The sequence below is a fragment of the Corvus moneduloides genome, chromosome 4 (assembly GCF_009650955.1).
Source record: "Corvus moneduloides isolate bCorMon1 chromosome 4, bCorMon1.pri, whole genome shotgun sequence".
Taxonomy (NCBI): domain Eukaryota; kingdom Metazoa; phylum Chordata; class Aves; order Passeriformes; family Corvidae; genus Corvus; species Corvus moneduloides.
In genome coordinates this window covers 5,612,087-5,629,397 of record NC_045479.1, presented here as the reverse complement: position 1 = coordinate 5,629,397, position 17,311 = coordinate 5,612,087, and the positions used below count along the sequence as shown (strand labels likewise).

The 17,311-nt window shown below is 41.0% G+C and overlaps 1 protein-coding gene across 20 annotated transcripts in view; it reads left to right on the top strand.

The window, feature by feature from the left end:
- Window positions 1-17,311, top strand: part of CACNA1C (calcium voltage-gated channel subunit alpha1 C) — a 465,854-nt gene that overhangs the window by 73,084 nt on the left and 375,459 nt on the right. For all 20 annotated transcript variants that reach the window (XM_032106990.1, XM_032106978.1, XM_032106993.1 and 17 more), the window contains exon 3: window positions 979-1,084. In XM_032106990.1, the coding sequence (XP_031962881.1) occupies window positions 979-1,084 (106 nt within the window). The remainder of the gene's footprint in view (window positions 1-978; window positions 1,085-17,311) is intronic.

Below are 17,311 nucleotides of genomic sequence, written 5' to 3'. Positions count from 1 at the left end.
TGGAGACACTTCACAGCAACTGAGATTAAGGAGACCCCTGAAGTAGATAAAGTGCAGTGCCAGGAGACTGGGCAGTAGAAAAATGCCCTTTGATTCCAGTGGACAGTCAGGGGGGCATTGAGCCTGTGCAGGATTTCTTTGTTGAGCATTCCAAATGTTTGGTTTTTCTTTTCCCTAACAGAGTTGATGCAAGGCTGAAATGCCTATGGATTGTTTCTCTGTCAGAAGGGACTTTCAGCTTCCTGGTGTTCCTAATATAATGTGCAGGGACATTTGTGTTCCCTCTGATGCCAAATGAAATGCAACTAAGGGAAAAAGAAATACTCCCTCAAATAATTTAAAAGCAAAACAAGTATACATGGCAGTGTGCAGCGTAAGCATGTTTTGGACAAAGACCTTTTTTTTTTGCCTTAATAAAATCTATCCTTTTTAAAATGTCTTCTAAACGTGTATGCATGTATTGCTTGGGCCCTCACATTGAACTCTGAGATATGAGAGAGAAACTGAGAAAGGTGGGAAAAACTACAGCAACAACAGCTAAAAGAAAAACCCCAAAATGTTTGTTAAAATTATCTGTGAATTTATAAATGCAGATTAAAACAACCAAGAAAAATTGATCCTGAAAGGAACAAGGGCAATCATTATAAAACAGGTTTCTCTCATTAAAACTAGTGCAGCCACACTCGAAGGAAAGTTGGGAAAATGCAATCTAAACAAGTAAAAGAAGAAAAAACTTTTAAGAAATCTGTGTTTACTCTGGCACGCGACTGGCCTACACTGCTTTTGACATATTAGGAAGAGTCTTGGCTGGGAGCGCCTAAAAGCACTTAAAAAGGCATATGTTTCTTTTCAGAATATAAGGGGCTTGGAATGCTTCCTTTAAACAGAATTCTTATAAATCTTTTTTTTTTTTTTTTTTAATTTCGTTTTATTTTTGTGTGCTCATTTTGAAACAATTTCCTTAACTCCATTCCTCAGACCATTTGAAATAATTATTTTACTGACTATTTTTGCCAATTGTGTGGCCTTAGCTATCTATATCCCCTTTCCAGAAGATGATTCCAATGCCACCAATTCCAATCTGGTAAGTCCTCAATGGTGTTGTCTTGCTATTTTGAAAGTCCTTTTGAAAATTGGTCGTGGAGACTTTTGAAGGTAGGGAATGTAAATATATCCACCAAAGGTTAGAACATCATAAAAATTGGTTTTGACTGCTATGTCTTGTCAATTCATGTTAGTACCTGTATCAGCTGAGCTGGTTTTAGAGAAGAATATTCCAAAAAATTGCACAGGTGCTGGATGTGATGTTTAGATTAACAAATTTCTGCATGCTGCAAAAAACACTTGGTGGATTTCAATCTGCAGGTATTTGTGGGAGATAACCCCTGATTAAAAGATATCTGGTGGCTTTTGTCTTACTGTGTGCCATTGTGAGGTTGGTACTGTCCTCTTCCCAAGTGATAGCTGAGAGCACAACTTGATGACTTTTTAATGCTTGCATTTCAGACCCATGCATTGATTTGGCTGAACAATATTTGTGGGGTTGGGGTTTTTTGTTTGTTTTGGTGTTTGGTTGGGGTTGGTTGGGTCTTTTTAATTTTATTTTTGGGTTTTTTGATTACTCCCTCTTGTTGGGGGAATACAGCTTTTCTTCTGTCCCCACTGATACCAGTGTTGGTACTTTGGGATTGAGCTGTCTGTATAAAAAGGAAGAGTGTTTACTTTTGGCTTAGCATGAAGCCATAGCAAAGGATTCTGTTCAGTAAGGGCAAAACACAAACCAGCTCTGGAACGCGCTTCACTGAATTAGCAGAAAACATTTTTTTTCCTCTCAAATATGTGAATAAATCTGCTGCTTGTTGGGTTGGATCAGGGTGAAAACTTACTCCCAGAGTTTAGGAAGGAGTAGGGATGCTATTTCCTGGATAAAATTTATTGAGACTTAAGAAACTTTCGAGCAACAGTGGAGGAAAACAAAATCCATACTTCTAAAGTAGCGACAGCTGGGGTGGCTGACAGGCATTGTAATTAAAAAGATTCATGCTGCTCTTGGAAGTCAGTCATTTGATTAAATATCTCTTGAAGTTTTAGAAAACACATTGCAAACTTCAGGAATTGCTGAAAACAATACTTTTGTGTTTAAAAGAAAAAGAGGTTAGTAAAAACTTGTCGTGCGGTGCCTTTGCAAGGTAACTCCTTAAAGAAGTAGAAAAAGAGGAGCAGGAGGTGATGAGTGGTTGTTAACCACTCCCTACATGTACAGTGCACATGAGTTGGTCTTGTTTCTCTTTGCCTGCTCTTTGCTAGTGTCACTTGGCGTTTAACAATGATGAATTGTGGGGTGTACAATTAAAAAGCTTCAGTAGGCCACCTCTGAAAAGTTACCATATTTTATTTAATAAAAAGCAGATTCACTTGATCCCCGGGTGAGGAAAACAGGTATGTTCATGCATGTTCTGACTTGCAAGGCTGAAAGAGGAAGATGAAGCAGATTTGAAGGTTAAAGGACTCACAGTTTGTGTTGTCTTTATTTGGGTTGTGGGTATTTGCCTTAATTCAGTGAGGAGACTGCTGGCTAAAACCAGGTTGGAAGTATGTTTGTAATTGGACGAGATGTATTGAAACTGTTCTGCTGTCGAGGAATATGTGCACCTTTTGAGTTAAGTTTCTCTTCTGCATCTGTTTTCCAAGACATCTTTTGCATCATTTAGAATGTCTATAAAAACACTCATGTTTTTTGTTGGTAGGGTTTAAAAAAACCTAGCCAAGCAGGAGTTATCATCTCAGGAAAGTTTGGAGATGCTACAGCCTTGAGGATGAGGAGGAATTGTTAATTTACCTAAATAGCTGCTTCACAGAAGTAGAGGAAGAATAAAGTCAAATGAGTAATCTGCTTGACTCCACTTTGTGTCTTAATGGAAAAAATAATTAAACCTGGAAAACGGAATACTTAGTGTGTACTGGTGAAGTCGAGACTCTTCTATGGTACAGATCAAACCCTGGAGCTCTGACTCCTCACTAGCCTGTGATCTCCTGTTGGTCTGTGTTTGTGGCTGTTGGGTTTTGTGTGTTTTGCTGTTGTTTTCTCAGCTGATGTACTCGTCCCTTGGCGTGTATGCACCGGTATTGGGGAACACACTTTGAGTACATAGCATCTGCTGCACAATGTGAGTAAAGTCCTGAGCAACAGGGAGGGGAAGAGAGGGCAAATGGGTGAGATAAGGGTGGAAAAAGGCATTAGTTGTGTTTTGGAATGGGATGAAAGAATGGGTGACAGCTAAAGGAAAGCTCTTCCACAAGGCAGGAAATGTGTAAGAGTGGGACCTTACTGTCAAAGAGCCAAACTGTACGTGGAAGAGACTAGAAAGAAGCTGGGGTTCCTGTATAAGCTCATGTACTCCATCTTTTAATTTTTTTTTCTACTTGGGAGCATCTATTTCACAATCAGATTAATTTTGTAGCCATGAAGTTGAGGGCTGCAAAGGCTGTGATGTGACACAGGCAAGGGGTGTCTGAGTGAAATGTGTGTGGGGGCCATGCTCTGATGTGTGTGCTGTGCAGAAAAGTGATTGAATGCATGCAGAATCTTTCTAGCTGAAAACGAATCAGAGCTCTTGATTTATTTTCATGTTGCAATTTAGCTTTTTCAGGGTTAAAGCTACCAGAGAAACTCCCACATCCCTAGTTTCCTAAGCCATCTCTAACTCCTTGAGATACAAGGACCTACCTACAGAGAACATGACGGGCAGTAACTGTTTTACAAGCTCTGAAAGAGTCATAACACTTTTCCAATAAGCTGCCAGATTTGCCTCAGGCTCTGAGTATTCCTTCTCCAAGGTTTCATCATATCTTTTCAAATAATGTTTTCCTTGGTGACCGAGGTTAAAAATTCAGTCAACTGCCTTCAACAAGCTAATGGAGAAGAGGATGGGGAGGGAAGAGAAAGGAATCCTGAATCGTGTGGGTGCCTTCTTTCCTTCTCTCTGTAAAAGTAGAAAAATGGTACCTAAATAATACTTTGGTAAATAATTTCTGTGTGTGGATGTCAGATGTGTGACCAGCCACTGGCCACATGGGGCACGTGCAGTGCTGTGTGCCTCCACTGAAGTCTTGGAGACACGAGCCCCACTTACCTGAACAAAACCAGGAACCTCCTGCATGTCTTCATTTGTCTTTAGCTGCAAGACCTGTGTGATAGGATGCCTCAGAGATGAGCACTGGAGCTAGGTACAGAAGAGTCCAGTAAATAATTCCTTCCCTTTTGCATTAGCCAGGAATTGTGAATAGCTGTTATGTGTTACAAGTTTAGGCTAAATACCACAAAGATATTCTGCCTGTTTCTCTGCAATCTATCTTCCTGTGATAATAATTCCTATAAGTCTTCAGGCCTTTTTTATCAAGTCTAGGGATGGTAACTTGGACTGTGAAGCACTTTCAGTTTTGGAATGCACATTTATCCTAAACCCCAAATTTCCTATTTTTATGCTCATTGCAGTGTCTTTGTCACTGGCTTTAAGAAATATGCCAGAATAGTATAATGTAGTCATAAAAATGTTTGAAATTGGCTTCAGCAGTTTTTATGGAGTATGCAGTAGCACTGCAAAAGTAACTGTAAAACTATTGTTACTGGCAAGTTACTGGAAACTATTGAACTTACACAAATGGGGGAGAGTTGTATTAGGTGCAAAATATTTTTTTTTCTATTAATGAACTTGCTGAGACTTAATTTAAATTTACAAGTGAAGTGAGCTCATGTATAAGCCTGTGCAAAGAACAGTTGTGTGTTAATGCAATCAGAAAAAATGGAGGTGGTTTGAGGGGAATTAAAGTCAGCCTGCATCAGAGGCTGTAACTGATACGGAGGCTTTCTGGTTGTTATCCCTGCAATTCTGCATTAGGACAGAGATAACGTACATGTAGGAATAAAAACTATAGACTGCCTAAGATAGGAAGCTGAGAGGAAAATGCTTCTGTCACTTTACTGGCAACTGCAAATGGCACAAGCCTGGCGGTATCACAGCATGGTGATAACATAATGAGGTTAAGACCAAGGTTTACAGCACCTTCCAGGGAAGGCAACTCGGTTGGTTGTTTATCCTTTGGATAAGGAGCAGGGAAATCTTTCTTCTGGTGTTTTGATAGTTCTGCTTTCCCTTCCTTGTAGGAAGGAAATCCTCTTGTATACTACTTAAATATAAAGAAAGATCTCTTGTGTTTATATATGAGCTTATAATGGGATGTCACCTTTGGACTAATTTGTTAAACCTCAAATAGGACCCTGTGGAAAGGAAGATGGGATTTCTGCTTGCTTGTCAGTTCTCGTGCCAGCCAGTGTTTGTGTCCCCCCATGGAAAGGGGGCTTGCCTTTCTGGAAGTATGGTTGCTTTATTACTTGGTTATTATGGGAGTATCCTGTAGAGCAGGTGATTCCTGTATTAAAAAAGAAGGAAGTGGTCTTAATTTTGTTTTTTCTGGCATTTTCAGGAGACTGACACAATAGGTGTGGATGTGGTTATCTATTACATTTCTATCTATTGGCATAATAAACTGCAGCAATTTTTGTATCAGAGAATTCTGGAGTCACCAGATAGAACAGGCTCAATTTTTCCTGTGTGAAGTCAGAAAGTGTTAGAGAGCAAAGTGGGGGTGATGGGGTTGGGAGAGGAAAGAATGGTTTTTCTGGAAAAGGGTGGGGAAGAGCGCTGCACAAAAGCATTTGGTTCTGTTGTGTCACTGCTATCATCCTCCTGTGTGCCAGTTCCCAGCTAGTGAGTGAAGAGGGCAATGAGAGATGCTAACATCAGGGCTGAGGGACAGAGTGCATGCTGAGCTAATAAGCGCTGATAGGTTTATTACCTTGGGCCCCGTGCCAGCACTGCTCCAGCTGGGGGAGCTTACACAGTTGTAGTATTTGAGGAGTGAGGACTGAGTGACAGAAGCTGGAAGAGCGATGCTGAGGCGGCTGGAATGGGATTGGAGTCAGGATGAGAAGAAAGGAAATTGTGCCAAAAAATCCTTGAGGGTTTCTTCCAGAAAGACTGTTGAATCACTGTGTGATTCTGAGGAGGTTGAATATAATGGAATTTAGGCTCAGTGTTTCCCAAAGTTCTCAGAAACCCTGATTCTGACAGGGTGATACTCAGCATCCCTGGCTGTAGAGGAGCACAGTGTGGAAGAATAAGCACTGGGTTTAAGAGGAAGGCACTCAACTTGTGTGCTGGCCCTGGTATTGGCAAGCTGTGTGGCCTTGGATGAATTTCTATCTCAATTTTTCCATCACACCATTACAAGAAATGATGTAGAAAAGACTGTAAAAAAGAAGAAAATCCCTAGCAATCAATTCCAAGACAGTAGTCACTAACTAAAAAAGAAATGTAAAAAGTAGGTTGTTTGTTTGTTTGTTTAATAGTGGTGTCATTTCCTAGGCTTTGTGAAGATGGAACTGGTAAAGCAGACACTGATATATGTATTACTAGCAGGAACAAAACTGTTGGGTTTGGAGTCCCAACCAAGTCCCAGCTTCTCTTTGTACCAGTGGCCCCAGAGTCCTCAACCAGCCTGTGCTTGTTGCTGTTTGCCATCTCTTTGTCAGGTCTGAGATCTCTTGTGGCTGTGTCCCCCCCCGGTTTTGTTGCTTTTTAAATTCATAATCCTTGCCAAGTAATTCTCCTTGTTCCAGTGCACATTCTGACGGACCTGTCCCTTTTGCTTTTCCTTTTTCCTCCCAACTGCAAGTCTCCCTTCCACAGTGGTTTCATGTTTCCCACCTGTTTTCTCATTTGTTCTCATTGCTCTGCTTACTCAGCTTCAGCTTCCAACTACTTCTCTTGCTAATTTTGCTCTTGAATTCCCTTTTTTTCCCTTAAACCTGGACTCTGTGAGTGATTAATCCCAGTGCACATTCTAGCTCCTTATTTTCTAGCTCTGTTCTCAACACCTTGGTCTCCTAATCTGAGCCTTTTGCTTTTGAAATCAGTGTTCTTCCCAATGTAGACATGGATACTTGTATGCACTTACAGTAGGACTGTAGGTTGTGTAAAAAACAAAGAATAATAAACTGTTCCACTAACTAATCCAACGCCAAGAAAATAGTAACTTGAAATTTGGAGGCTGTATGTTTCTGTGTAAGTCATTTTGACATTTTAGCTGTATGTTTTGGTTCTGATTGATGGCAAGTTTATCGAGTTAGTCCAAACATTAAACCATTTATCCCATTTTTGTATTCAGCTCTGATTACCATTTTCCCTTTTTTTATGTGTAGGCTTTCTAAATCTTAACAAGTGTGTTAGTTGGTTTTTTTCAGGTGGTAATTATTCTTGTTTATCAAACCTCAGGTTCAGCGTAGAATTCAGTGCGTGTGATTCGTTTGGATTTTTTTACCTCTTTTTGTACTTGTTTAGGAAAGATAGAAAAAATGTGGAAGCAGGCCAAACAAGAGTATTTAAGTACTGATGTTTTCACTGCAGTCTAATTCCTTCCACTGCAAAAATAACAGTCTTTTAAAAGCAGTGGAAATTTTCAATATAGCAGGTCATTTTTGTACTGTCCTTTTGGTACAAGTATCCTTATCCTTCTATGAGTCTTTGGGATGTTTGACTTTTGTTCATGAGCTCTTCAGAATCTTTTAATGACATCAGGAAGGAAATAAGCATCTAGAAAACCTAGAAATTCAATTGAGTATATTACATACGACCTTTGGATTCCTTTATGTGTAGTTTGTATTGCACCATGTTCTTGGGTTTTAAGTCAGGCAAACTTCCCATGGCCTTCTCTGGAGTTTGACTGTCACTGAAAACCATCCACTAATTCAGTGCATGCCACTGACAAACAATCCTTGGAACATCAGGCTTTGCTGACATGTACAAAATCATTGAGTCTAAAGGCAATGCTCCACGTATTGCTCAAGCTAGAAAAAACCCCAAGAACTTTTCATAGTTCCCTTAGAAGTAAAATAATGGACGTGCTGCTTGCCAAGGGACAGAATTGCCAAAAGGGAAGGATGGTTTGTGTGTTTGTCAGAGTTTTGACTGGCTGTTCCTCTCAAGGACTATTCCTATTTTCTCCTATGCTTTCTAATTCCGAAAACATGAGGGTCTGTATGTCATAGCAGCTCTTCATTCCTCTTGGCTGAATGACAGACAGCCTCAAAGCAAGATGGATTTCACCTTCAAGAAAAGCTGGACAATATATAATCAATGTTGTCTGTAACCTCCTGGAAGGAAATTTCTTTTCCTGCTTGTAGAATACAATGAAGAGCCTGTACTTAGCAAAGATACTTCTTGATTAAGAATATGATGTTGAAAGAGCACTGGTTAGGGCAGGACTTCCAGCAAGCAGCAGGAAACGTTCATTAGTGTCTTTGCAGTATGTTGCCTCTCTGGCAGATGCTGGAAAGTTGGCTCAGCAGGTTATCTCCTGAAGACACCCTTAGCAAGTTCTGTTTCACCTGAGCCTAGGCAAGGCAGCTGGACCATCCTTGGACAGCAGTGTTTCCCTAAGCTTTTGCTCTAACCTTAACAGCTTGTGATGATCTGTGGGACACTGAGGATTGCACATTTTGCTCAGCAGAGACACTTTAATGGTGTAGAGCTGTAAAGTTTGATAGACATGATGTAAATTAATGTCTTGGTGCTTGTGGTGAGCTTACCTGTACAGAGCTTGAATGGTGAGCAGCCAGAGGAGCATCTTTGGAGGCTGCTCCCTTCCTGGGGTTGCTGCTGGTACAGTTCCTCTACAGCCTCTCTAACAGTGTGTCAACACCTTTAGCCCTGTGTGCTAAATTTGGCAATGGCACGTGTGAGATGCCCAGCTCCCACAGCAGAATCTCCCTGGAATGGAAATGGGATGTGTGTGGTTCCCTGGCTAGCTGTGCTGGCAAGTGTGCAGCTGCTTTTCAGGCTGCCCTGATAAACTTGCATTGGTGGAGAGCTTGGGGTTTTGGAATTCATCATTCTGCTGGTTTGCCATTGTCTGTTGCTTGTAAAACTTATATTTAGGTAGCTTGTATTAGGAACTGAAGCAAACATCTTTTGCATATGGTTAGCTTCATCTGGTATGTTGAAATGTTTTTCTACTTAGCAATAAATGTGCTTAATCTTTTACTATTACTCTTTGATCTGAAGCATGGGGAATGCTTTTTATGCAGATGTTTTAAAATGTTTCTGTTCTATTACATGCCCTCAAATAGAAAACCCCACACAAAAGTGGAACTTGCATGTAATTTTATTATTATTATTTTTATCCATTGAAAACCACTTAGAGTGCTGTTATCCTTGTGTGGCCTTATTGTCTGAGTCACTTTTAAACAAGAATCCCTGTTTAGATGAGATTATGCAGGCAAATACGTGGTCACAAAGATTTTTTTAAAGATCTAGTTGCATAATTTTTTCACAATCTAAACCTGTATTTGAAGACAAACAAACAGAAAGCATGTCCTCATTATGGTCACCACAACAATTAATGTCTGAATCTGTTCAAAAGGCACATCAATGCCCTTCAGGAGCAGTTGGATGAGGTGAAAAATGGATTGAAATACCATTGAATGCACAGCTTCTACAGTGGTAGCTAAATCATAACAATGACAAGAGATGATCTCAAGCACTCACGGGGCTGGTGTCACTGTGGTGACAGCTGTTGGGGCATTTAATTGTTAAGGATTGTTTTGCTGTAGAACAAGGAAATCAGCTGCTTCTGCTCTTTAAAATCCCTGCTGTCCCTGCAACAGAGGGAAGGAAATAGAGGAATCCCAGCTTCCTGCTTCTGTTAAATGCCTCAGGTGCCTCCTGAGTCCAAGCACCTAACGGGGCATTTGCTTGTGCAGGTACTGAATAATCATATGCAGGTACTGAATAATCATGTGTATAGTGATACCAGGGTTCCATCTGGAGCTCTCTGCAAAATCCAGTGCTGTATGTCCAAGCAGGGAGAGCAGTAAAAGCTGGCATCTACATGGAAATTCCTGGGCTGAATGTGCAGCTGTGGTTTACAACTTAAGTTGCATTGATTTAGACCAGCTAGAATCTGATAAATCTCCCTTAAACCAACCAACTTGCATCCTAATTGTTATAAGTCATTAACCATGATATATTCTTCCCTTATTCAACCTGAACCAAGTTTTAGCTGTGAATCAAGTCACTGGCTCTTTTATAGATCATCTTATTTAATGTTTTCATTGTATCCTACTTCTCATTTGACAGTTACACAATTTTTATCCATCTCAGGGGTGTGATGCTTTCCTCCTGACATAAATAAATTTTTGTTTATAGCAGTTCATACTCCAGCATTACCCTTAACTTACTTAAATTGTTTGCTACATTTTACAACATGCTTAAAAATTACATTCCACTTTCAGCCTTTTTTTTTTAATATTGGATATAAATATTAATGTCCAGATCACTTGATCTCCAATTTCATTGTCCCTAGGATAAAACCAGCACTGCTGCTGCTTTGTTTTCCTTTTGACACACCAGGCTGTTGCATGCAAGTATTTGACAGCTCATAGGGGAAAAAGGAAGAAGCAGCTGAAGCAAAATTGAGTGTTTAAGTCTTTCAGAGGCCATGAATATGATAATGTTTGAGTATTTTTGATGTTTGTTCTGTACCGAAATCTTACGGAGTGAAAGAAAAATAAAAAGAGGCGGAAAAAATAAATGAGGAAATGGATTTGTAACTTTCAGAAAGTCTAATTCTGTTAAGTTTTGAGCTTGTAGTTAGCAGTCCTTGTACAGAGGATAGGCAGTATGAGGGACAGAGCAGTATAAAGAGCAGGAGCTAATCTAGGGAAAATGCAGTGTGGTATTTGAGAGAAGTAACTGCTGATACAGCCCTGGAAATACTGCTGATAAATAGCTCTTGAAATAAATTCAGTCCTGGCTGACAGTTCCTTTTGGAAATGTTTACCTTTGCTTTTGCATTTTGGTATGTATTGAAAAGGGAGACTGCAGAAGGTTAATCCCTCTTTCAGAGGAAGAAGGACCATAGCTTGTGTTCAAGGTGCTGCTCATGGGTTTCCCTCAGCTCATCTTGGTTACTCAGGTAATTTTCCTTGGTACACAGGTAACACTGTGGGGCTCTGATGTGAATTTAAGGAGCACGTTTAAAACAGACTTTTTGTGGTTCACTCTCTCCTTCCACCACCCAGCCCTGAGTCAGATGTGTCTGCCAGTTTGTGTGTCCACTGCTGCTCTTTGATAATGTGCAAAGAAAAGTTTCATTGGATGAAAAGCATTCTTGAAAGAACAGTCATTTCCCAAGTAGGATTTTCATATCACTGGTTCTTCAGTATGTCTTGGGCTTTATTTATTTTTTTTTTTTTTTTTTAATGCCTCTGTTGAACTAAGACATTGAAGCAGAACTGATGAAGAGCACGGTTCTACCTTTGCTGGGATCCACTTCTGCGCTCTTCCTGTGGGTGAGGGTTATGGGCATTTCTGGGTGATGCTCGTAGCAACTCACACCACTGGGAGGCTGTGTAATTGTCAGAGCTAGGTCTTTTCCCTGCCATTCCCAGTCTTTTCCAAAAGTACCCCGTGGTGCTGACACAGACCTTGAGGGGACAGGCACGAGGCTGGGGCTGCTCCCTCGCCTCTGAGTGCGAAGGAGGGGAGCCTCTTCCTCTGCCTTGCACCTTCCCTCCTGGCTCCCCGGGATGGGGGGCAGGCTCTCTCAGCGGTCCGTGCAGGAAAGAAGGCTGCTGTGCCTTTGGAACAGAGCAGGTGCTGTGTTCTCCCCTGGGCACTGCTTTAGCTTTGATCAGGAGAGTGCTCAAACCCGCCTCTGATCGATGCATCCCCACACGTGGGCAGAGCGACAGCCACGCTGCCCCGTGTGCCTCTGGCCACAGAAACTGATGGGCCTTTACTGTTCCAGCCCAGAAGGCAAACTGGGCTCTGCAGAGCCTTTGACCTTTTGAAAGCACTAAAATCCATAGGGAGCTGAGAATTATTCCTTTTTCATTGAACTGCTTAATATAAAGTGGCCTACGACCTCTCGAAGGTGTGTCTGACCCTATGGGACTAGGGAGAGACCAAATGAACTAGACCATAGCAGGACCGAGTGGTGAGCACAGATTCCAAGTTTTAGGCAAATTCTATAGGTCAGACTATATTTTAAAGTGGGAAAAGATGATTTCAAGAATCTAGTGTTGCTTTCTGCTGGTCATATAAATTCATGCTGTAACTGCTTTATCAAGAAAAGGGAAGGTGTTTAGAACATACTTGTAAGAACAGGCTCACTTGTAATTTAAAGCTGTTGAAGAATGATATAACCTGAAAAAATGTAGAGGGTTTTTTCCTCCATACATTCCTCTACTGCTTGACACATTTACACTGAAGAATGAAAATGTATTTCTTAACTCTGTGTAAATTCTGACAGATTATGCTTGATTGTACTAAAAGGGATGTAACTTTTTCTAAGTTCCTGATGATGGTAATTCTTTTTGTTCTTTTTTTTCTCCTGAAGATGCTCATCAACATCATGTTTGAAGGATGGCCACTGAAGGTAGATAAAGCTTTCGATTTTGCTGTCACTAGCACAGCAAAGACGTTAACAACTCATTGGCCATCCTGGAATCTTATTAGCCATGTTATCCAAAAGCTGTGCCCTGATGCTTGTGTTCAGTTGACCTTGGGCATGATCTGGAAGCCACCCTGAGAAGCTGTTGCTCTCCAATGCATAATAAGAGTTGGATAAGCTTGACCTGCGTTCCTTGATCCCAAGCACATGCCTTTGCTTCTGGCTATGCTGAGAATGATGGTTCAATAGTTCCCAATTCTCTAATAAATACACTTAAGCCTGCCCTGCTTCAGGAAAATTGGAAACATGCAGGCTGATCTCAGTGGGTGAGTGAGTGTTGCTTGCACAGCTTGCAGACACACTGTTGTGTTTCCTCTGCTGTTTGGCTACTCCTGTCATGTCTCTACATCTTCTCTCCTTCATACCTGCTGGAGCCCTGTGCTGTACACCACTGATTATGTAGTTATTCTCCTCTGCTATCAGTAAATATGTTTTAATTGGACTACAGAGTGAAGAGAGACTGATTGTGAGCTTTGAGTCTGTTCTATTTGCTTGCCATGCTAAAACCTGTTATTTTAGATCCCCTGGTCTGATTCAGAAAAGCAAGGTCTGAAAGCTTGTAAGCAAATCCAGATCTTGCTTCCTAAGACACAGATGAGAATGTATTCTGCCACGTCATACATAAGTGAGTAAAGGGGTGATGATTATAAAGCAAACACTGAGCAGAAAATGGCTCCTAGAATAATGCACAGAAAAAGCACTGAGTAAATTTTTAAAAAGCCCTCATGTTATTCCTGGCCATCAAGGATTGTACAACAGTTTCTTCAGGCATTTAACGTAAGAAAAAGAAATTGTTCCCACTTCAGGATATTTGCCATTTTCTTTACAATAGTGAAATGCTTTATATGGCCCTAAATATTTTGGAATCTAATCTCATCATGTCCATCAGATGACCATGCGTGAGGTATTTATTGATGAGGCTGGATAAATCCAAGCTGAAGAGAACACCACTTGTCACAGAGTGAGTAAAATCCTGGGCATGATGCCAGGCTCTCAGGGACAGTTTTGCCTTGATGGCATACCATGATTTATACTTTGCTTCCATCACCGGGTGCTAGAACAGGGAGAAGAGAGGCAGGAGGAAAGCAAAAGCACTGTGTTCTCACATGGATGTTATTTACTTAGAAATTAAAATCTGCTCATTGCCTCATCATTTTCTGTAAAAAAAATACTCCTAGCTTCATTTTAGGTGATAGTCTGTGCTATTATACAGATGTGATGGTTGTTGGGTCTTTCTCAACCTAACCTTTTTTTTTTTTTTTCTCTGAAATACTCGCAATCCTGTGACAGCAGAAAGTCATTTGTTAAATAATCTTACTCTGGACTGCTTATATATAGGCTGAGTTCTTGGTAGATTTTTTTCTTGCTACTTGGTGATGTTTTGTTTCAGTGAGCAAAAGTTCATTTTCCAGCCTGCTTTCAGTGAATCAGAGAAGTCTATCCACTTTGTGTTGGTCAGCTTCCATCTTTAAGCAGCCTTCTATGACTTTCAGTAAAACCTTTTGTTTTGGTAGCTTATTAAAATGAGCTTTTGCACTTGGGAGCTGAGTGACTGACTTGTGCAAGGAGCAATAGTTTCCACCTATTCCCCATAGCCTCACAGGAAAATAGCATTCCCGGACAAAAGTTGAATCAGGAGACAGGAATGACTCATTCTTCTCACTGTTCCCCTCTGACATTACTTCAAGAACAAGCAAGAGGTTTAGTCTGAAGTATTACTGTTGTATAAGAATGCAGCAAGTTTACATTAACTCTAGAGGAGAGTGGAACAAGAATTTGGAAGACGGGGCCCATTGAGGATTAGTAATTAGATAAACTGCATCCAGCTGAGGAAATCCCCTGAGCTGAAAGTAATTGAAGGCTGGGAGAAGGATGAAGGAGAGGTAGAAGCCTGTCTGGTCGTTGATCTCCCTTTGGCTTTCAATTTGGTCACTCCTGAAGGCACAGTTCTGAGTTAGATGAAGCCTTTTTTGGAGGGATGAGAGAGAACTTTGGGATTCAAAATACAGAAGAAGGAGTTCAACATTTTTTGCTTTAGGGCTTTGTGGCCAACATTCTGCTGTCATGGTGGAGGGGGGAGGACAGTAAAGGAACCAGTGTATTCTGAATATCCTTGACTGTCCCTAAAGGCATAGGATTTTTTGGGTTGGAAGGGACCTTAAAGATCCTCTACTTCCAATGCCCCTGTGATACACAGGGACACTTCGTGCTAGCCCAGGTTGCTCAAAGGCCTGTCCAGCCCGGCCTTTCAGTGAATTTGGTTTAAGAGGATTGTAAGTGAAGCTGAAGATTTGTGGCTTGTTATTGTAATTAAATCTGAGGAAAGAGGAAGGTTCAGGGTTGTCAGCTGAGATGTTCTTCCTGAGACAGTAATGTAGGAACCACCAAACTCAGACATCTGAAAAGGCACTGGTATCTCAAACTGCTGATTTTGTTGGTAAAAATGTTTGGCTTCATATGTATTGTGGACACAGATCTGAATGAATTTGGGAAATGAAATCTGGTTGTGACAAGTAAAACTATATACAGGGAATTTCCTACTTCTGCATCCCTTCACATGGGAGAATTCCTCCCAAGAAAATGCCTTTAATTTCCTCTTAGTAGGTTTTTAATTAGGCTGGTCATCAAAGTCATATCTTGTAAACCAAACCCACCAGAGATTCCTGCCTATCCCATTATCCCATTATCCATGTGATAATCCTGGTCATATGTATATTAACCTGGCATTGCCAATAGCTAAATTCTGTGCTTTCCTGGACCTTTCAGGATGCTGTCATGTGTTGTTCAAAGCACTGAAGGTGAAAGTGGTCTTCCTGTTAAGTAAGGAAGTATTTCTTTTGGGAGTTTAGAAATTGTGAAAGAATATTCAGCAAAAACTCTTCTTCTCAGAAAGGTACACAGACTTAGAAGAGTGATATTAAGCTGAGGTGGCACTCTCAGCTAGAAATTAAGGGGAAGGGAGACAGATAATTTCACAGTGTTGGTGTGTTCATTTGTGATATAGCCCTATATACAAAACATGTATTTTTAAATCTAATTTTGTTTTCACACTGCAGTTAAGCAAGAGAAACTGGAAATCTGTGAAGTGGCACTGCATTAGTCTTGGCAATGTAGGGTCACAAAGAAGCTGACAATTCAGCATCAGGCTGGTGACACTTTGGTATATTCATGATGCCCTTCAGTAGCTTTATTTCAAGGAGCTTTTAGTGGAGAGTCACATACAAGGACTATAAAGGAGATGGCAGGACCCAAGACATTTCAGCCTCTCTGAGGAAAACAGACCTAGCAGCATGGTCTAGATACTGTCCCTATTTTCATCAATTCCCTTGCCAGTTTGAATCCAGAAATAAGTGTCCCAGATATCTGAAAAAATGGTTCCCTCTAAGGCCTCAGAAACCTTGCTGGAACAGAATCCTCTCAGTCTTTCCAATAAAGTTCCTGACGGGGGAACTTTCGCAGAAGACATCTTAGGGGACCAAGTTGTGCTCAGTCCTCACACGCAGCATCAACAAGTGCCAGCTCTGGTGACACAGGGGTGTCCCACCCTCTTCTGACAAGGTGTCTGCCTCCCTTCCAGCCCTGCCCCTGCTGGGGAGGGGCAGCACACCACCGGTCTGACATCATTCCCAGGTGGCTCAGCCACTTTGCCAGCTGTGCAGAGATCCTACTGGAACCCATTCAAAGCTGGGCACAGCAGAATGTGGAGGCGACTGCACTCTCTGTATCAATAAGGAAAGGGAGTTTCTCTGGGCCCAGGAACTAGCCTGGGATGAGCTCTGTGGTATCTAGGGCAGTCTCTAGTGTTGTCTGGATGCTGACTCTTTTTTGGAAAATATGCTGCTGGTTTTGCATTAGTTTTTGGCAATTCTCAGATTTTCTAGGAAGACAGTTCAGCAAAATTGTCCTGAAAGCTGGTAAAAATAAGTTGAAAAAAATTTTTTAGCTCACTAATATATCACCAGGATGCCATTATAATCCAGACATTGATGCATTTGCAAATGGGGATATTTTTCTCTGTACGCATGCTTCTGTCAAATTTTGCTGTTAAATTTATCTTTTGTTGATAAGGTTTCCTTTATGGACTGCTATTGGTTGTTGCTCATTTCCTGAGGATGTTAAAATACTCTAGCACAACTTGGAATCACAGTTGTGAATTTCTTAAGATGGGTAAGCAAATCTGCTGTGTTACATAATCTGTGATTGGATCTGTGGACTTCCAGTTGGCCACTGTGCCCTCTGTATCAGCAGCTGTGGAGGGTGATTAGCACAGGCCACCTGCTGGATCAGTGAGCTTCTGGGAACCTCACATTCAAAACAGGACAGCAATACAGGAACATATCCCACAGGGTTAAGAGGGTCCTATAATGGCTCTTCAGATCACCAGATTCACTTCTTGCACTTTATCTAAATCCAATCTGTGTGAAAATGTTTACGGAGCTACTTTGTCTCTTTTTTTTTTTTTTTTTTTTTTTTTTTTTTTTTGTGGCCTGGAAGTCTGATATAACCATTCTCGTTATATCATTCCTCTTTTCACAACTTTTCTAAGAATAGAGCTGTCATGTAAAGACAATCATCCAGTCACAGCTGATAAGGAAATGAGTGATATGTTAGTTGTTTCTCTACATTTGCTTTCACTCCAGAGTTGGGTACCCAGAGTTAGGACAGGCATCAGTTCCTGTCAGACACTTCTTAAAGAGAACAATTTTAACAATGTCATGAGAAGGTCACAGAACCCACA